Below are 21,785 nucleotides of genomic sequence, written 5' to 3' on the forward strand. Positions count from 1 at the left end.
CTCTCACAATCACTCCTTGTCTGCTGTCCATCTTTCTCTGGTGCTCCCCTCCTCCTTTCTTTCTCGCTAGGCCTCCCGTCCCATGATCCTCTCCCTTCTCCAGCCTTGTATCCCTTTTGCCAATCAACTTCCCAGCTCTTAGATCCATCCCTCCCCCTCCTTTCTCCTATCATCTCAGATCTCCCCCTCCCCCTCCCACTTTCAAATTTCTTACTATCTCTTCTTTCAGTTAGTCCTGATGAAGGGTCTCGGCCCGAAATGTCGACTGTGCTTCTTCCTATGGATGCTGTCTGGCCTGCTGCATTCCACCAGCATTTTGTGTGTGTTGCTTGAATTTCCAGCATCTGCAGATTTCCTCGAGTTTGTGTTGATTCCAAACAATTGGTTTATTAGTCATTACAGAATATCTTTCTGGTGTTTCCTGCTCCCTCTCCTCTCCTTTCCCCCTTTCTTAATCATGATTCCCCTTTCCTTACTACAGTGCAATGCATAAAATTATTGCAGTACTGTGCAAAAAGTCTTAGGCACCCTAGTTACCTAATGTACCTCAGCCTTTTGCACAGTACTCTACCCCTCTGTGTTTAAATTAAAGTCAACATAATGACAACATTCAAGTCCAGCAAATTAATCATTAATTTAAGTATTCAAGTTGCTTTTTGTTGTATATACAGGCATTGCTCCACTTTGCATTTGATTATTATGGCTTGAATTTCAAGCTTGTGGAAAGGTTTTTGTCCACCAGTGTTTGAAAACTCTTATGTAAAATGCCTTTCCTAGCAATAACAGTCCAAGTTCTGTGGAAGATGGGGTATTACTCTGGACAACAAATTTTTTCGAGTGTTGCTTCCTCAAATTTTCTTTTTTGGTATATGATAGACTGCTTGAAGCTGAACACAAATATAATTTCAGACTACTTGTTTCATGTAGGAATTTTGAAAAACAAGAAATTAACTTTTATTGAATCTAATTCATTTATTTAATTGCAGAACGGTGCTGACACTTTGCAGTAGTTCAACAAAGATAAAAAATGTTTTGATGATTTTCATTTGTACTCAGTGCCTGAGTCTTCTGTCTTAAGTGTCCGACAATAATTAGCCAGTTGTCCTCATACTGTTTCTTCATGACTATGATGTTCTGGTCAAACTTGCACCAGGCTTGTCACTGATAGTGCCAAGATTTGCAGGGAAGAAGTCTAAATGGGAATGTAGAAAATGAATCTTTAGTGACATTTTGTACTTTATAGTTTTGTGTGCTTGAAACATGGTGTCATTCAGCTGCATGTACTCTGGTGCTCTGCAGTTGCCAAGAAAATTTTCAACCGCCTTGAATGCCTTCCATGTGATTTTCTCTGGTCCCAATAGAAGTTCTTTAAATTTCCTGTCATTGATTACCTGTATGATATGTGGACCAACAAAAATGCCTTCCCTAATCTTGGCATCAATTATTTTGGCTTGAATTATGAATTGAAATAACAAATGTAGGTGGTTTTTTTTGAAAAGGTGCTTGATTGGGAAATTTCATGGTGAATTTCATGATCAGCTCAAAATCCATAAACTACACCTAAAAGTATTCAGGAAGCAAAATCTTTGTTGTCCAGTGTTATCTGCTTTCTCTTAATGCTCCTTAATGTTTTTTATATGGGATTCATTCAACTGGCTTTTAGCAAAACATAGTTTGCGTACAGTTTATTGACAAGAATTATATTTGGTTTTGGGCATTGTTATATTGCACTGAATTTGGGCACCTGAAATTTTATTTTCTATACTTTTTTTTTCTTGACAGCCGCCTACAGCTACCACCTTTGTGTTAAATCAGTTGAATCAGCTGCCAAACCTTGGAACGACATTAATTGTGACAAAAGCACCTGTAAATGCAGTCTCTCGTCCCACAGTTACTGTCGCCAAGGTTGTGCAGAGCAGCTCAATAGCTCTGACCTCTACCGCTGCCCCAGCGGCGGCCACAGCTTCAACCAAGGACCAGATCCAGCTGAAGGACTTATTGAAAAGCAACAGCTTATCGGAACTGATGAAGATGAAGCCACCGTCCAATATTGTTCAGCCCATTTCAACAGCAGCCAGTAAGTCGTTTTCATTTAAAACCATTTTGTTTGAATTTGCGAATTTCATCTAGTTTTAGGAATATTCAAACCAATAGTAAACACTGATGTCTCAAAAAAGTTGATGTTTCTGCACTTAAAAAACGAACATATGATACGGGAGCAGAATTAAGCTATTTGGCCCATTGAGTCTGCCTGCCATTGGCTGATTTATTATTCTTGTCAACCCCATTCTCCTGCCTTCTCCCTTAATTTTTGACACCTTAATCAAGAACCTATTTAAATATACCCAGTGACTTGGCCTCCCCAGCCATCTGTGGCAGTGAATTCCATAGAATCACCTCCTTTGGCTAAAGAAATTCCTATTCAACTCTGTTCTAAATGGATGTCCCTCTATTCCAAGGCTGTGCCCTCTGTTCCGAGACTCGCCCATGATAGGAAATATCCTGTCCACATCCACTCTATCTAGACCATTCAATGTTCCATAGGTTTCGATGAGATTTCTTCTCCCCACCCCCACCCCCACCATTCTTCTAAACTCTCCTCATATGTTAACCCTTTCATTCATGGGACTGTTCTCATGAACCTCCTCTTTTCAGCCCATCTTTTCTAAGATTAGGGACCCACAACTGCTCATAATACTCAGAGTGTAGACTGACCAATGTCTTATAAAGCCTCAGCATCACATCCTTGCCTTTATATTTTAGTCCTCTCGAAGTGAATGCTAACATTGCATTTGGCTTCCTGAGCACCGACTCAACATGCAAGTTAACCTTTTGGGGATTCTGCACAAGGACTCCCAAGTCCCTTTGCACCTTTGTTATGGTCTCTGCATTTGCATCATTTAGATGTTGGTTTGGAAAACTTTGATCATTGTAATGAGTTGTTCAGTTGAACTTGGATTCATGTTGGTACTATCGACAATCTAAACATGGAACAGTTGTATGTTTATTTTGTTGAAACCTCAAGGAATGTGTGTATGATTTACTGAAAATCAATGGTGCAGGAATACAAAAACTTAAATTCTAAACCAGTTTTTAAAAAAAGCAGGAAGAGATCATTCAGCAACCCTTCCTCCATTTCTGTCACTGCCTTTCAATAAGTCCTCTGTAAATCCTTTACCTGCACTTTCCCCTCATCTCTCAATTCATTTCAAGGTCAAGTGCAAGCTTAATTGTCATTCCAGCATACACATGAGTACAGCCAAATGAAACAATGTTCCTCTGTGGCCACAGTACAACAGTCACACACAGCACTAGTAATCACAATAGCAGAAAAACATAGTTACAAAAAAGAACCAAAATAATATAGCCCACTTGCCTGAGTGTCATGGCCTGCAAATTGGTGTTATCTTGAGCCATATTTCTGCAAGAACAAGCCTGCAGCAGTTGCTCATTTCATGCAATGCAACTTGTGAGCACTGTCCGAGTGAACATTGGAGAGCAGCACCGACAGATGGGGCCAGCGCGGCATCCAGCCTGCCCTGGCATCTCCTTTGCCAACGGCTACAGGCAGCCTGAGATTGAGCCTCCACAGCCCTTTTGTGTGGAGAATCCCAGTGATACATTTCCTGAAGATTTTCTCCTCATTGGTTCCAAATGGCCAGCTCTTTTGGGTATGGGGCTACTGTATTTGGTACTCCAGCCAGCGATGTCATAGTCTCTACCTTCTCTCCATATGTTGCAATGTCGCCTATTTTGTTTACCCTCTTCAAAACACATTCCTCATTTCAGGAGCTGTGTGCAACTGTTGTTGCACTCCCTTGATTGTAAGCATATCCTTGCAGCAAGTGAGAATATTGCAGGTTCTGCTGAATCAAGACATCTCTGCTCTTGTGCTCAAATACCATTGCATTAAAGACCAATGTATTTATTACCTTCCAGGGATTTAAGCAAAAACACCCAGTTATCTCTGGATGTTGACAGTAGCACTCACATAATGCCAGAGGAACTCAGCAGGGTCAGGCAGCTTCGTGGAAGTGAATAGATAGTCGGCATTTCAAGCCAAAACCCTTCTCCAGAAGAAAAGGGTGGCAGGAGGGGAAGGAGGCTATCTGTGATAAGTGAAGCTAAGTGGGTGGGAAAGGTAGAAGAATGGACAGGAAGGAATCTGATAGGAGAGAGAGTGGACCATAAGAGAAAGGGAAGGAGGAACATTGAACATTGAAGGAGGAACTCAGTGGGAACATTGACTTTGTTTGGTCTACCACCATTTAAAATGTACTGTAATTTTTTTCAGCTCAGTGGCTCAGCTCACATTTTCCCACGATCTTTATTTTCTAGTTGCTGTGTTCTTCACACCAGATTCTCGTTGAGATAGTTCTGAATTCTTCTCACAACCACATAGTTACTTTGTTTTGTCTCATCATCAAATTTGGATATTTTGAACTTGGTCCCCTTATCTAAATGATTGATAGAGAATGTGAACAGATGGGGCCCCAGCATGATTTCCTGCAGCATCCAGAAGTTCCAATTGGAGCATAAATCCTTTTATGTTATTTTCCTGATGGAAGCTTTTGGTCCAGAAGATGATGATGATCTTCCCCCTGTACAAACACAGACACAGAGTTCCTTCAGCAGATTGTCTTTAACTCATTTATCCTGCTATTTCACCAATTTGTGAATAAATCCATTCTACCAAAGCCAGTTCCAGCATTTAGACTTAGTTGCAATTTAATAAGATGATTTCTGACTGAGCTAAAACACTAAAACACTTTCAGTCTTTCTGTAGAATCACATGGCTGTCCACCACAAGCAGGACTTCCTGGTGACCAAGCACTTTAATTCTGATTCCCATTCCCATTCTGACATGTCAGCCCATGGTCCCACCTTGTGCCAAGATGAGGCCACCCTCAGGATGGAGGATCAACACCTTGTATTCCTTCAGGGTGGCCTCCAACCTAACAGCATGAATATTGATTTCTTCTTCTGGTTTAAAAAAAATCCTCCCCTCCCCTCTTCCTCCATTTCCCACTCTGGCCCATTTACCTCTTCTCACCTGCCTATCACCTCCCCCTTTCTCCTATGGTTCACTTTCCTCTCCTATCAGATTCCTTCCTCTCCAGGCCTTTATCTTTCTGACCCATCTAGCTTCACCTATCACCTTCCAGCTACCCTCCTTCCCATCCTCCCAACTTTTTATTCTGTCATCTTCCCCCTTCCTTCTCACTCCTGAAGAAGGGTCTCGGCCTGAAATGTCGACTATCTATTCAATTCCACAACTGCTGCCTGACCTGCTGAGTTTTAGTTTGCGTTGCATGTGGTCACTTTTCCCTAAAGGCCTCTCACCTACCAGGCCCTCAGATAATCCTTTCTTATCACTCAATACTGGACCTATAGTATCCCGTGCCCTTTTTGGCATCGCCTCATAAACTCCATCAATTCACTCTCCCTGCTGTAAATCTGCAGACCCCTCAGTTAATGGTAGGGGTCAATGACATTAAAAATGTTGAGAACCCTCCTGTTAATAAGGGCTCCAGCTTTTCAATTGCACATAAGCTGATCATTTTCTTAGAGATTTTTTTTACAACAAAGAGGAATGTTGTGTTTTACTGTCTGCTTCATGCCCTCTGATTCGCACTGTAGTCGAGTTGCTGTTTCTAAGCCCATCTATTCCATGCTGAACTATTAATCTACCTCATCCCTCCTTGTCTGTAATGTTGTCACTTAACCCCTTCTTAGTCTTTACAAAAAGATGTAAGTTTATAACAATTTTGATTCCTCTTATTAGATGCAATTAGTCCGGAAAAAAATATTTGGAAAGATATCAGCAGAAAATAATTTGAAACGTTGACTGCAGAGTTTTAATGTTAACTCTTTGATGTTCATGATGCAAGGAAATTGAGAGACTTTCTTAAATGCTGTGGAACCCTTCTCACCCCCCCCCCCACCCCCACACAATTAACTTCCTGACAGAAATGATACTACTCAGTTCTAAGATGTCAAATAAAGCAGGTAAGTTGGTAATATCATCAAACCGGAAGAAATCAACAGAGTGGAGGCACGTGGTGGAGGAATGACTAAATATGATCGTGCAACATTTCTTGAAGGTTGATTTATTTTGAAATTTGGCCCAGCACATCCTCTGGTGTTCATTGTGGGGGCACTTTGGCTAAAGATCTCATATTAGAGGTTAGAATTATTTACCATTCCTCACACTGGCGGTCTTATGCATGGGACGATGTTGCACTGTTGGTAAATTTTCTCTGTATTTCATCTCTGGGTATCACTTTCCTATTTAGTGCTTGAGCATCTTGTACAGCATGTGTTTGCATGTTGGTGTGTGGGTGAGGTACATTTTTTCAAGTTAGTTTTACAGAATTATATGGTATTTATTCCCAGCAACATGTTTTACACACCCCAGTAATCTGGAAAGAAACTGCATTGTTTCATTTCAAGCAGCACCGATGCTGGAGTATGGAACACACTACCAATAGTGAATAAAACTGCAACTCTACTTTTAAACTCAAAATCAAAGTCAGGTTTAGTGTCACTGGCATTATGTCATGAAATTTGTTGTTTTGCAATACATAACAATACTAAAAAACTATTTTACAATAAGTGTGTATGTATTACAGGAAAGATCCTAGCATGGATAAAGCAGTGGCTGACTGGCAGGAGGCAAAGAGTGGGAATAAAGTGGGAGCCTTTTCTAGTTGACTCCTCGTGACTAGTAGTGTTCCACAGCGGTCTGTGTTGAGACTGATTCTTTTTACGCTATATGTCAATGATTTGGATGATGGAATTGATGGCCTTGAGTCAAAGTTTGCAGATGATATGAAGATAGGTGGAAGGGCAGGTAGATTTTGCAGAAGTAAAGAGGCTACAGAAGGACTTAGACAGATTAGGAGAACAGGCAAAGAAATGGCAGATGGAATATAGTGGCAGGAAGGCGCTTTGGTAGAAGAGATTAAAGTGAAGACTGTTTTCTAAATGGAGAGGAAATACGAGATTTGGGAGTCCTTGTGCAGGATTCACTGAAGGTTAAATTGCAGGTTGAGTCTGTGATGAGGAAGGCAAATGTGATATTAGCATTCATTTCAAGAGGACTAGAATATAACAGCAAGGATGTAATGTTGAGATTTTATAAAGCACTGGTGAGGCCTCACTTGGAATATTGAGAGCAGTTTAGAGCCCTTTATCGTAGAAAGGATGTACTGAAACTAGAGGGGGTACAAAGGTGGTTCACAAAAATGATGCCAGGATTGAACAGCTTGTCATACGAACAACATTTGATGACACTGGGCCTGTATTCACTGGAGTTCTGAAGAATAAGGGGTGATGTAATTGAAACCTATCAAATGGTGAAGGGCCTTGACAGAGTGGACATGGAGAGGATGTAGGAGTGTCCAGAGGATACAGCCTTAGAATAGGGGGCGGCCTTTCAGAACAGAGATGAGGGGGAATTTCTTGAACCTGAGAGTGGTGAATCTGGAATTTATCTGTAGAACTAATTAAGTTGTTAAAGGGAAATATTTGTAAGGTAATGGTGGGTGACAAGTCATCCTTGTAGGATTAGGACTCTGGTGAATAAATACCATCAGACTCGGCTGGTTGATGCTGTACTTACCATACATTCTACGTCCTCTGTATAATTTGCACTATCTTTGACCCTGTCTGGATACAGTGAGCAAGAATTGCCAACATTAAAAATACCATTTTGATTTAAATGTCCCATTTACATTCCATCTGAAATTAGAACTTTGAAATTGTACTAATGGTAAATTAAATTTTAGCTTTGAGTGCTAAGATGAAACCATAGAAACATTACAGCACAGAAACAGGCCTTTTGGCCCTTCTTGGCTGTGCCGAACCATTTTTCTGCCTAATCCCACTGACCTGCACCTGGACCATATCCCTCCGTACTCCTCTCGTCCATGTACCTGTCCAAGTTTTACTTAAATGTTAAAAGTGAGCCCGCATTTACCACTTTATCTGGCAGCTGATTCCACACTCCCACCACTCTCTGTGTGAAGAAGCTCCCCCAATGTTCCCTTTAAACTTTTCCCCCTTCACCCTTAACCCATGTCCTCTGGTTTTTTTCTCCCCTAACCTCAGTGGGAAAAAACCTGCTTGTATTCACACTATCTATACCCAACATAATTTTATACTCTATCAAATCTCCCCTCATTCTTCTACGCACCCGGGAATAAAGTCCTAACCTATTCAACCTTTCTCTGTAACTCAGTTTCTCAAGTCCCGGCAACATCCTTGTAAACCTTCTCTGCACTCTTTCAACCTTATTAATATCCTTCCTGTAATTAGGTGACGAAAACTGCACACAACACTCTAAATTCGGCCTCACCAATGTCTTATACAACCTCACCATAACATTCCAACTCTTATACTCAATACTTTGATTTATAAAGGCCAATGTACCAAAAGCTCTCTTTACGACCCTACCTACCTGTGACACCACTTTTAGGGAATTTTGTATCTGTATTCCCAGATCCCTCTGTTCTACTGCACTCCTCAGTGCCTTACCATTAACCCTGTATGTTCTACCTTGGTTTGTCCTTCCTCACACTTGTCTGTATTAAACTCCATCTGCCATTTTTCAGCCCATTTTTCCAGCTGGTCCAAATCCCTCTGCAAGCTTTGAAAACCTTCCTCACTGTTCACTACTCCTCCAATCTTTGTATCAGCAGCAAATTTGCTGATCCAATTTACCACATTATCATCCAAATCATTGATATAGATGACAAATAAGAATGGACCCAGCACTGATCCCTGTGGCACACCACTAGTAACAGGCATCCACTCAGAGAAGCAATTCTCCACTACCACTCTCTGGCTTCTCCTGTTGAGCCAATGTCTAATCCAATTTACTACCTCACCATGTATACCTAGCGACTGAATCTTCCTAATTAACCTCCCATGCGGGACCTTGTCAAAGGCCTTACTGAAATCCATATAGTCAACATCCACTGCCTTCCCTACATCCACTTTCCTGGTAACCTCCTCGAAAAACTCCAATAGATTTGTTAAACATGACCTACCATGCACAAAGCCGTGTTGACTCTCCCTAATAAGTCCCTGTCTATCCAAGTACTTGTAGATCCTATCTCTTGGTACTCCTTCCAATAATTTACCTACTACCGATGTCAAATTTACCAGCCTATAATTTCCTGGATTACTTTTTGAACCTTTTTTTAAACAAGGGAACGACATGAGCTATCCTCCAATCCTCCGGCACTTCACCCGTGGATACCGACATTTTAAATATATCTGCCAGGGCCCCTGCAATTTCAACACTAGTCTCCTTCAAGGTCCAAGGGAATACCCTGTCAGGTCCTGGGGATTTATCTACTCTGATTTGCCTCAAGATAGCAAGCACCTCCTCCCTCTTCAATTTGTATAGGTTCCATGACCTCACTACTTGTTTGCCTTGTTTCTGTTGAGTCCATGCCAATTTCCTTAGTAAATACAGACGCAAAAAACCAATTTAAGATCTCTCCCATTTCTTTTGGTTCCATACATAGCCGACCACTCTGATCTTCAAGAGGACCAATTTTATCCCTTACTATCCTTTTGCTCTTCGTATACCTGTAGAAGCTCTTTGGATTATCCTTTACCTTCACTGCCAAAGCAACCTCATGTCTTTTAGTTCTCCTGATTTCTTTCTTAAGTATGTTTTTGCACTTTTTATATTCCTCGAGCACCTTATTCTATACATGTTATACATCTCTCTCTTCTTCTTCATCAGAGTTCCAATATCCCTCGAGAACCAAGGTTCCTTCTTCTTACTCACTTTGCCTTTAATCCTGACAGGAACATACAAACTCTGCACTCTCAAAATTTCTCCTTTGAAGGCCTCTCACTTACCAATCACATCCTTGCCAGAGAACAACCTGTCCCAATCCACGCTTTTTAGATCCTTTCTCATTTCTTCAAATTTGGCCTTTTTCCAGTTTAGAACCTCAACTGAGTTAAAATCAGTGTGTTGGTTAGTTCTGATCTGGATGGAGTGTGGATAACATTTTCCATGAATGCCCCAGAACAGAAACCGAAGAGAACGTGTTGAACATTCCTGTGGGCAATTCCATTGTAGAGAATGGACGTTTTAAATCTATCTTGGCAGGAAACTGTACAGGTAGAGGGATTGGATGCCATTAGTTTAAATGGTTCAGCACCTCATTGTGTGCATTAGGGTTGAATGCATTGAGCCTGTTTAGAGTCAGAAGCACCATAGCACAGAAACCGGTAAACTGTTCTGTTTCTTTGTTGAATTATTGAATGTTTTATAAATTAATGTCGAGAACTTTGCTGGAGACACTAACTAACTTTTGGATAATGATTGCCCATGTTCTGCTGAGCTCTGCTTTGAACATGTCTGTGGGTGCTTCCAGGAACATCAATAGAATACTATTTAGTCTGTGGGTGAATGCACTGTGTGATCAAAGAATCTTGGTTAACCTTGCCCTCATCAACCTCAGCTTTGAGGGTTGAAATATCTAATACCAGCAGGCATTCATTGAATGTGAGAGGGGGTAGGTTCAAAGGGGATCGGAGGGGAAGTTTTTTTACTCAGAGTGGTGAATGCCTGGAATGTGCTCCCTGGTGAGGTGGTAGAGGCAAATACATTACTAGTTTTTAAGAGGCATTTAGATAGGCACATGAATATGAGGAAGATGGAATATGAGGACATTGTGTAGGTAAGAGGGATAAGTTTTGGGGGTTTTTGATTTACTGTTTAGCTAGTTTGGCGCAACATTGTGTGCCGAAGGGCCTGTTCCTGCGCTGCACTGTTCTGTGTACTATGAAAACTTCTAGTGGGCAGTGCAGAAGTTTTATAGATCATTAGCTTTCTATCTTGTACGTTTACAAGAGGGCACAGCCTCAGAACAGTCTATCTATTCAGTCTATCTCTATCTATTTAGAACAGAGATGAGGAGAAATTTCTTTAACCGGGGGTTAGTGAATCTGGAATTCATTGCCACATATGGCTGTGGCCAAGTCATTGGGTATATTTAAATTGAAGGTTGATAGATTCTTGATTAGTCAGGGCATCAAAAGTTGCAGAGAGAAGGCAGGAGATTGGGGTTGAGAGGCATAATAAATCAGCCATGGTGAAATGGTGGAACAGACTTGATGTGCTGAAAGGCCTAGTTCTGCTCTTGTATCTTATGGTCCTTAAAATGGAGGTTTGGAAACAAATAATCATATTGATTATTATAAACCTTGTATAGATTTGAAAAGTTTATTTTTACATGGAAAGACACTTGTTTTGATAGCTCTCTTTGTAAAATAGCTCAATTACTGCAGTGTGGTGAAGTAGAAAATAATAAGCCAAATGGGTGTGGTAAATTTGCATCAATAAGCTTTCATGCAAGTAGAACCATGTTACTGGAAAACCAAAATTAAATGCACAATGCCAGGTTGGTCAGGCAGCATCTCCAGAGAGTGAATTAATGTCTCGTAGCTGTCAATGCATTAGAAATGTTGTTTTTAAAGCGGAGGTCTGAAATGCTAACTGATTTTCTCTCCACAGATTCCCTCTCTGACCCCACGGTTTGCTTCTTGTATTCTCTGATTTTTGTTTGTCAGCATTTCCATCCTGAACACATTAAGAGCTGCTGTGCAACTTTCCTGAGCATAATCACGAAAATGGGTTATGTTGCTTCATTAACTTGGACCATAAGACATAGGAGCAGAACTAGGCCATTTGGCCCAACAAATCTGCTCCACCAGTTCATTATCGCTGATCCATTTACCCTCTCAGCCCCAATCTCTTGCCTTTTCCCCGTATCCTTTCATGCCCTGAGTAATCAAGAATCTATCAACCTCTGCCTTATATATACCCAATGACTCAGCCTCCTCAGCAGCCTATGGCAATGAATTCAACAGTTTTACCAGTCTCTGGCTAAAGAAGTTCCCCCTCATCTCCACTCTAAAAGGACGCCCCTCTATTCTGAGGCTGTGTCTTTTGGCCTTAGACTCCGCCACCTTAAGAGACATCCTCTCTGAATCCACTCTGTCGAGGCCTTTCAACATTCGATAGGTTTCAGTGAGGTTACCTCTCATTCTTCTGAACTTAACCCAAGAACTTCCTGATTACTGCACGTGTGTCATTCTGTCGCCACCCCAATGAATAGAATTGACCCCTTTGTTGCTAATCAGTGCATTATTGCTACCTAAAAATTCAGACATAACGAAACATTTAGAAATTAATCTTACTTCCTTTATTTGCAGCTGACCTTAACAATGGTGTTGTGAAGAAGGAATCCTTGAGTAAAGAGGTAACTCGAATATGGGTCAATGAAGACATCAAAGTGCGGAGCTTTTCTCCCACACCAGTAAGTACATGTTATCCTGGAGCTTTACATTTCTCACCCTGTTGTCAGTAGAGACCTGATCTTCTTGGGCATGTGCTATTGACAGTTCCTTTCAAGACCTGCCTGCACTTGTACAGTAATTATGTGCTTAGTAGTCCAATATTGCTTGCGTCGAGATCCTTCCTCGGCCTAGCCAAATAACTAATAAATATCCGGTTAAGTTGATGCTGCTTCTCCATCTCCGAGCACCTCGGAAGCAGATTTGCCAGATTCATCCAGATTTTAGCCACCCACTGAGTGGGAGGATGTCCGTCCTCAGAACCCAGCAAAGTGGTGAGTGTGACACTGTTACAGGCCAGGGCATCTGATTGCAGAGTTCAGTACTGACGTCCTCTGTAAGGAGTTTGTACCTTCCTTCCAGTGTGCCCATGGGTTTCCTCCAGACTCCGGGTGCTCCAGTTTCCAAAGACGCACCGTTGTAAATTGTTCTGGTTTATTTTAGGTCAGGGTTAAGTCAGTGGGTTACTGGTGAATTGGCTTGTTGGGTCAGATGGGCCTGTTCGGTGCTGTATTGCTAGATAAAATAAATAAATAAATAAACCCTTCCAAACCATTTGCCTGTGCACTCGAGTCTTAGATACCTTACATGGTAAAAGCTCCGCCTGATCATGCAGCACGATAGTGTAGTGGCTAGCATAACACTCTGCAGCACCAGCAACCTGGGCTCAATTCCGTTTGCTGTCTGTGAGGAGTTCCTCCCAGTGGCCACGTGAGTTTTCTCCGGGTGCTCCAGTTTCCTCCCACAGTCTAAAGACCTACCGGTTGGTAGGTTAATTGGTCATTGCAAATTGTCCCATGATTAGTCTAGGATCAAATCGGGGGATTGCTGTGTAATTTGGCTCGAAGGGCCTATTCCACGCTGTAGCCAATTAAATTATAATTTTGTATACCTATGTTGTACACCTTTAGCTACCTCCACTCCAAAGAAAGAAGATTAGGCCTATCAGTCCTTCCTCTAAACTGAAGAACCCTTGCCAAGGCAACATCCCGGTGAATCTCATCTACTCCCTTTCCAGTGCAATCTGTCCTTCCCAGAGCGTGGCAACCAGAACTGCATTCATCTGCCAAACTATAGAATCATTTTTCCATCAACGTAGTCTTCAACACAACCTTGCTCTCTCCATCATTCCCCTTCACCCCATTGCAGATAGTTTCTTTGAATTTTTGATGGTGACTGTTATAATGTGATGCTTACTAATAGGGAAAGATCATGTACAAGTGGTATTGGACAGGACACTGGAGGAACTCGGCAGATCAAGCAGCATCTGTCTATGGAAATCAATAAACTGTGGACATATCGGGCAGAGACCACCATCAGGACTAGAAGGGAAGGGGGAGAAATCAGAATCAGATTGTATATCACTGGCATACGTCATAAAATTTGTCTCTGCAGCAGCAGTACAATGCAATATATAATAATAGAGAAAAACATTAATTACAATAAGTACATGTATGTTTAATAGCTAAATTAAATCAGTAGTGCAAAAAATAGAAATAAAAAAAGCAGTGAGATAGTGTTCATGGGTTCAGTGTCCATTCAGAAATCAGATGGCAGAGGGGAAGAAGCTGTTCCTGAATCACTGAGTGTGTGCCTTCATGCTCCTGTACTTCCTCCCTGATGGCATGCCCTGGGTAATGGGGGTCTTTAATGATGGGCACTGCCCTTTTGAGGCATCACTCCTTGAAGATATCCTGGATGATGAGGAGGCTAGTGCCCATGATAGAGCTGACTCTATAACTCTCTGCAGCTTATTTCAATCCTGTGCAGTAACCCCACCACCTCCCATACCAGAGAGTGATGCAGCTAGTTAGCATGCTCTCCACAGTACATTTGTACAAATTCCATATTCTGTAAGGTTTTCCATAATGGACATTCTTTATGGAACAGGTATTCCTTAATAAATGCTTCTGGTATTTCCTTCCTCAAATTAAACTAGAATGTTAGATTTAAATCAAAACAGAGTATTTATTATTGAAGTTAAAATTCCCCCTTTTTTCTGGTATCAAATAAAAACTGTCTGTGACTTTTGTTAATCAATAATGCATGCCAATACTTGTGAAAACTATTTGAAAGCTTCCTTTAGAAGTTAAAAGGTGTGGTTTATCGTAGATGATGAGTGAACAATGCAGATGCTTCTGTTTGTTGTGCCTATTTTTCCTGAGATGCAGGAGACTGCAAATCCAGAATCTGGAGCAGTGCTGGAGGAGCTCAATAGGTCGAGCAGCATCTGGTGGTCGTGGGGGTGGGGTGGTATGACCCATAAAGTTTCTCAACCTGAGATTCAACTGCACTCTCCTCCTCTCCATAAGTGCTTCTTCCTTCAACAGTTTGTTTGGAGTTCTACCTGTCTTTTGGCTAATAGAACTTAAGTGCTTTTTTTTTCATTTTCTAATCCAAATCTCTGTTTTGTAATATTTGATAGAAATTGCCTCTGAAGGATGAAGAGGAAGCTGAAGAGGAGGACGATGAGGAATTGGGACATGCAGACACTTATGCTGAATATATGCCAATGAAATGTAAGCTTTTTCTTCAAGTCCCCAGCTTCTTTGTCTGCATCTACATTTCCTTTCTGTTTTCATTTAGGAATTGGTCCTTTATGAAACAAATTCTTGTTCTTCTAGTTCAATGCTAATTCTATTGAGTTGCATTATGTCTACAAACAAATAATAAGAATTTAGAATCTGGGAATAAATTTACAATAAGTTTTCCGTCACAGTGCACTTTCATGGCCACCTTTTATGACAGCTCTGATTTTTTTCCCCCTAACTTAAATACAATAGGAATGATGTAAATAAGTTTAAAAGAGTGCAGAGAAAATTTACAAAGATGTTGCAGGGACTGGAGGACCTGAGTAATAGGGAAAGGTTGAATAGGTTTATTCCCTAGAATGTAGAAGACTGAGGGGAGATTTGATGGAAGTTTTCAAAATTATGGATAGGATAAAAGCAAGCAGGCCTTTTCCACTCTGGTTGGGTGAAACTACAATTAGTTTTCATGAATTAAGGATAAAAGGTGAAATGTTTAAGGGGACCATGAGAGGGGAAACCTTCACTCAGAGAATGGTGAGAGTGTGGAAAGAGATGCCAGCGCAAATGGTGGATGCAATTTTGACTTCAATGTTAAGCGAGGTTTCGAAAGGTACATGGATGGCAGGGTTATGAAGGGCTATGGTTCGGGTGCAGATCGATGGCAGTAGTAGTTTAGATGGTTTGGCAGGGACTGGGTGGACGGAAGGGCCTGTTTCTGTTCTGTACTTTTCCATGACACAATGACAAGTACAAAGCACCTGTGTGCTCTGGTCCTACGGATTGTGTTCTGAAGTAAGCAACCTTTGTAAATTGTCCATGACACAAAGTTACAAACTATAATGTCCTCAGTTGCTGATTAAGACCATAACATGTAGGAGCAGAACTAGGCCATTTGGCTCATCGAGTCTTCACCATTTCATCATGACTGATCCAATTTCCCTGTCAGCCCCAATCTCCTGCCTTCTCCTTGAATCCCTTCATGCCCTGACCAATCAAGAATCTTATCAACCTCTGCCTTAAATATACATAAAGACTTGGCCTCCACAGCTGCCTGTGTTAACGAATTCCACAGATTTACCTCTCGCTGGCTAAAGTAATTCTTCTTCATCTCCATTCTAAAAGGATGCCCCTCTATTCTGAGGCTGTGTCCTGTGGTTTTTTGACTCCCCCACCATTGGAAGCATCCACTCTATCAAGGCCTTTCACCATTTTATAGGTTTCAATGAGGTCACCCCTCATTCTTCTGAACTCCAGTGAATACAGGCCCAGAGCCATCAAACACGCTGCCTTTTACGATGTATGTCAGTGATTTGGACAATGGGATTAATGGATTTGTGGCTAAATTTGCTGATGATACAAAGATAGGTGGAGGAGTGGGTAGTGTTGAGGACACAGAGAGTCTGCAGAGAGACTTAGATAGTTTAGGGGAATGGGCAAAGAAATGGCAAATGAAATACAATGTTGGAAAGTGTATGGTCATTCGAATTGGTGTAAGAGATAAACGGGCAGACTATTATTTAGATGGGGAGAGAATTCAAAATGCAGAGGTGCAAAGGGACTTGGGAGTCTTTGTGCAGGATACCCTAAAGGTTAACTTCCAGGTTCACTTGGTGGTGAAGAAGGCGAATGCAATGTTGGCATTCGTTTCTTGAGGTATAGAATATAAGGGCAGGGATGTGATGTTGAGGATCTATAAGGCAATCGTGAGACCACACTTGGAGTATTGCGTGCAGTTTTGGGCTCCTTATTTTAGAAAGAATATACTGACTTTGGAAAGGGTTCAGAGAAGATTCACCAGAATGATTCCAGGAATGAAAGAGTTACCATATGAGAAATGTCTGGCAGCTCTTGGACTGTATTCCTTGGAGTTCAGGAGAATGAGGGGGGATCTCATAGAAACATTCTGAATGTTAAGAGGCCTGAACAGATTAGATATGGCAAAGTTATTTCCCATAGTAAGGGATTCCAGGACAAGAGGGCACGACTTCAAGATTGAAGGACGTCCATTTAGAACAGAGATGCAGAGAAATTACTTTAGTCAGAGGGTGGTAAATCTGTGGAATTTGTTGCCATGAGCGGCTGTGGAGGCCAAGTCATTGGGTGCATTTAAGGCAGAGATAGATTGGTTCTTGATTAGCCAGGGCATCAAAGGGTATGGGGAGAAGGCAGGGGAGTGGGGATAACTGGAAGAATTGGATCAGCCCATGATTGAATGGTGGAGCAGACTCAATGGGCCAAATGGCCTATTTCTACTATATTTTGTGGTCTTGTGGTCTAAACGCTCTTCTTATGACAGTCCATTTAATTCTGGAATTATTTTCATGAACCTCATTTGAACCCTCTCCGATTTCTAAGATAAGGGGCCCAAAACTGCTCACAATACTCCAAGTGAGGCCTCACGTTTTTTTTTAATAAAGTCTCATCATTACATCCTTGCTTTTATATTCCAATCCTCTTGAAATGAATGCTAACATTGCATTTGCCCTCCTCACTACAGATTCAACCTGCAAGTTAACCTTCGTGGAATCCTGCACAAGGACTCCCAAGTCCCTTGGCACCTCTTTTTTTTCTGTACTTTCTCTCCATTTAGAAAATAGTTAATCCTCTCAGTTCTACCAGAATACATGACCGTACACTTCCCAATATTGTATTCAGTCTGTCTAAGTCCTTCTGTAGCCTCTCCACTTCCTCAAAACTACCTACCCCTCCAGCTATCTCGTCTTGTCTGTAAACTTTGCAACAAAACCATTGATTCCGTCATCAAGCTCATTGACCTATAATGTATAAAGAATCGGTCCCAACACAGACACCTGTGGAACACCACTCGTCACCAACAGCTAACCAGAAAATTTTCCCTTTATTCCCACTCTTTGCCTCCTGCCAATCAGCCACCGCTTTATCCATGTTAGAATCTTTCCTGTAATATCACGGGCTTGTAGCTTGTTAAGCAGCCTCATGTGTGGCACCTTGTCAAAAGCTTTCTGAAAATCCAAGTTCATGTCAACAGGTTATAGAACATAGAAATCTACAGCACATTACAGACCTTTCAGCCTGCGATGTTTCAAAGGTTTCAAAGGTGCATTTAATGTCAGAGAAATGTATACAATATACATCCTGAAATGCTTTTTTACTTTGCAACAGTCCATGTAAACAGAGGAGTGCCCCCAAAGAATGAATGACAGTCAAATGTTAGAACCGCAAAGTCTCCCCCTCCCCGCTTCCCTCCCTCCCGTGTATAAGCTACAGCAAGCAACAATCCTCCTCCCCCCACCAGCAAGAAAAAAATATTGGCACCTGCCATCGAGCACTCAAGCGTGCAAAGCAACAGCAAAGACACAGACTTGCAGCACTCCAAAGACTGTTCACCTGGTATTCGACATACCACAGACTCTCTCCCTAATAAGGGAGAAAGGGGTGTCTCCGTTTCACTTTGAGAGGGGGGACGTAATAAACAACTCACTGGCTTATGATTAAAGTCCTCTGCATCGCTTTTTCTGAGCTCTGTGCCCAAAGATCTCGGGTCTCTGGGCAACAGCCTTAAATCTTCCATTTCCCATGACACACTGATCCCCCCACCCCATCTCCAGAGCCACGAAATCTCAAACCTCTGAAGGCAAGCAAAGCTCTTAGGCTGCGCCCTTGGCATGCCAAATAATGGCCAGTTGTGAAACCCTGTTCCCAAAAAGAACTGTAGTCAGCATGTAACTCCAGATCAGGGTCTTCAAAAGAACAATGTTGTATCAACCATGTAGTCTACTCTAGAAACTGCCTAGAATTTCCCTAGCGCATAGCCCTCTATCTTTCTAAGCTCCATGTACCTATCTAAGAGGCTTTTAAAAGACCCTATTATATCCGCTTCTACCACCACCACCGGCAATGCAATCCATGCACCCACCACTCTCTGTGTGGAAAAACTTACTCCTGACATCCCTTCGGTACCTATTTCCAAGCATCTTAAAAATATGCCCCCTTGTGTTAGCCATTTCAGGCCTGGGAGAAAGCATCTGGCTATCCCCCCCATCAAAGCCCCTCACCATCTTATACACCTCTATCAGGTCACCTCTACTCAGGCAACATCTTTGAAAATCTCCTCTGCACTCTCTCTATAGTATCCACATCCTTCCTGTGGTGTGGTGACCAGAATTGAACACAGTACTCCAAGTGGGGTCTGACCAAGGTGTTATATAGCTGTAACATTACCTCATGACTCTTGAACTCAATCCCACGGTTGATGAAAGCTAACACACCATATGCTTTCTTAACAACACTTTCAACCTGTGCAGCACCTTTGAGTGTCCTACGGACACGGACCCCAAGATCGCTCTGACCCTCCAAGAGTCTTACCATTAATATTATATTCTGTCTTAAAATTTCAGAATGAACCACTTCACATTTATTTGGGTTGAAGTCCATCTGCCGCTTCGCACAGTTCTCCTTTGTCTATCCTGCTTGGTATTTTCTCAATGAATTCCTACAGATTGTCAGGCAAGATGTTGCCTTGAGGGACTCATGCTGACAATGGCCTACTTTATCATGTGCCCCTAAGTATCCTGAGACCACATCCTGAACAATGGACTCCAACATCTTCCCAGCTACTGAGGTCAAACTAACTGGCCCATAGTTTCCCATCTTTTGTCTCTCTCCCGACTTGAATAGTGGTGTGACATTTGCAGTCTTCCAAAAGTATTCCAGAATCTAGTACTTCTTGAAATATCATTATTAATGCCCCCATGATCTCTTTATCTTCTTCTTTCAGAACCCTGGGGTGTACACCATCTGGTCCAGGTGACTTTATCTGTCTTTTGACCTTTCAGTTTCCTAAGAACCTTCTCTCTAGTTATGGTAACTTTATACACCTCATAACCTCTGACACCTGGAGCTTCCACCATATTGCTAGTGTCTTCCACAATGAAGTCTGACACAAAATACTTATTCAGTTCGTCCAACATTTTGTTGTCACCCATGACTACCTCTCCAGCATTGTTTTTCAGTCTGATATCCACTCTCGCCTCTCTTACTCTTCATGTATCTGAAGATCTTGGTATCTTCCTTAATGTTATTGGCTAGCTTACTTTAGTATTTCATCTTTACCTTTATGGCTTTTTTGTTGCCTTCTGTGGGTTTTTAAAAGCTTCCCAATCCTCTAACTTCCCATTAATTTTTGCTCTATTACAGTATATGCCCCTCCCTTTGGCTTTTATGTTGCCTTTGACTTCTCATCACCCGCAGTTGTGTCATTCTGCCTTTAGAATGCTTCTTCCTCTTTGGGATGCAGATATCCTGCTCCCAGAAATTCTGGCCATTGCTGCTCCGCCGTCATCCCTGCCAGTGTTCTTTTCCAATCAATTCTGGCTAACTCCTCTCTCATGCCTCTATAATTCCCTTTACTCCACTGTAATACTAATACATCCTATTTTAGCTTCTTTTCAAATTTCAGCATGAATTCGATCATATTTTGATCATTTCCCCTAAGGGTTCCTTTACCTTAAGCTCTCTAATCAATTTTACACAACTCCCAATCCAGAATAGCTGATCCCATCATGGGCTCAACCACAAGCTGCTCTAAAAAGCCGTCTTGTCAGCGCTCCACCAACTCCCCCTCCTGAATCTAGCACCAACCTGATTTTCCCAATCTACTTGCATATTGAAGTCCCCCATGACTATTGTAACGTTGCCTTTTGGCATGCATTTTCTATCTCCCATTGTAATTTCTAGGCCACATCCTTACTACTGTTTGGGGGTCTGTACAACTCCCATCAGGGTCAATTTACCCCCTTGCAGTTACTTAGCTCTATATACAATGATGCAACTCCTTACAACCCTATTTTGCCTCTTTCTAATGATTTGATTTCATTTTTTTACCAACAGAGCAATGCCGCCCCACTGTCTTCCTGCCTGTCCTTTTGATACAGTGTGTATCCTTGGACATCAAACTCCCAGCTATAATCTTCTTTCAGCCATGATTCAGTAATGCCTACAGCATCATACCTACCAATTTGCAATTATGCTGCAAGTTCATCTACCTTATTCCGTATACTGCGCGCATTCAAATATAACACCTACGGTTCTTTATTCAGACTTTCCAATTTTGTCCAGCTTTTACGTCACAGCTCATCCTGTTGACTACAATTTTGCCCTATCAGCAGCTTCTCCTCACCACACATTGCCTCTGTTTGTAAACCAGCTACCTCATCTTCAGAACTATTTTCCACCTTTCCTATGATATTTCTTACATTGAAATATATGCAGCTCAGCACACTAGTCGCAACAAGTTCAACCTTTTGAATCCTAACTTTGAGGTCTTACCATCATCTGCCTCCACAACCTCTCCATTAATCCATTTTAATCTCTGGTTGGTTGCAAGAGATTCATCTTTTGTATTGAGAATTTTTCTGCCAATTACCTAGTAGAGAGCACTTCAGTGGTTTAAAAAAAAGAGTTCCCTTCATTTAAATCTTGCAGTGTTCCTCACGTTGGGATCATGGTCCATTCTGGTGGCAGGTAGCAGAATCAGATTTAATATCATCGGCATATGTCGTGAAATTTTTATATAAGTAGTGCAAAAAGGGAGAAAAAATATTAAGGTAGTGTTTATGGGTTCATTGTCCATCAGCAAACTGATGGTGGAAGGAAAGAATCTGTTCCTGAATCGTTGCATGTGTGTCTTCAGGCTCCTGTACCTCGCCTCTAATGGTAGCAAGAAGAGGGCATGTCCTGGGTGTTAGGGTTCCTCGATGAAGGTCCTACCTTTTTGATGCCTCACCTTTTGAAGATGTCCTCAGACTAATGCCCATGATGGAGTTGGATGAGTTTACAACTTTCTGCAGCTCTTTCCAAACCTGTGCAAGGTCCCCTCTGTACCAGCTC

At 41.8% G+C, this 21,785-nt stretch overlaps 1 protein-coding gene across 2 annotated transcripts in view; it reads left to right on the forward strand.

The window, feature by feature from the left end:
- The window catches only part of sbno1 (strawberry notch homolog 1 (Drosophila)), a 151,184-nt gene that overhangs the window by 52,306 nt on the left and 77,093 nt on the right, over positions 1-21,785 (forward strand). Inside the window, exons 3-6 of one of the 2 annotated variants that reach the window (XM_063074016.1) lie at positions 1,783-2,077; positions 5,971-6,009; positions 12,247-12,350; positions 14,813-14,906. In XM_063074016.1, coding sequence (XP_062930086.1) covers positions 1,783-2,077; positions 5,971-6,009; positions 12,247-12,350; positions 14,813-14,906 — 532 coding nt within the window. The remainder of the gene's footprint in view (positions 1-1,782; positions 2,078-5,970; positions 6,010-12,246; positions 12,351-14,812; positions 14,907-21,785) is intronic. The other variant, XM_063074017.1, reaches the window with a different exon arrangement.

Source organism: Mobula hypostoma, chromosome 21 (genome assembly GCF_963921235.1).
Source record: "Mobula hypostoma chromosome 21, sMobHyp1.1, whole genome shotgun sequence".
NCBI classification, from domain to species: Eukaryota; Metazoa; Chordata; class Chondrichthyes; order Myliobatiformes; family Myliobatidae; genus Mobula; species Mobula hypostoma.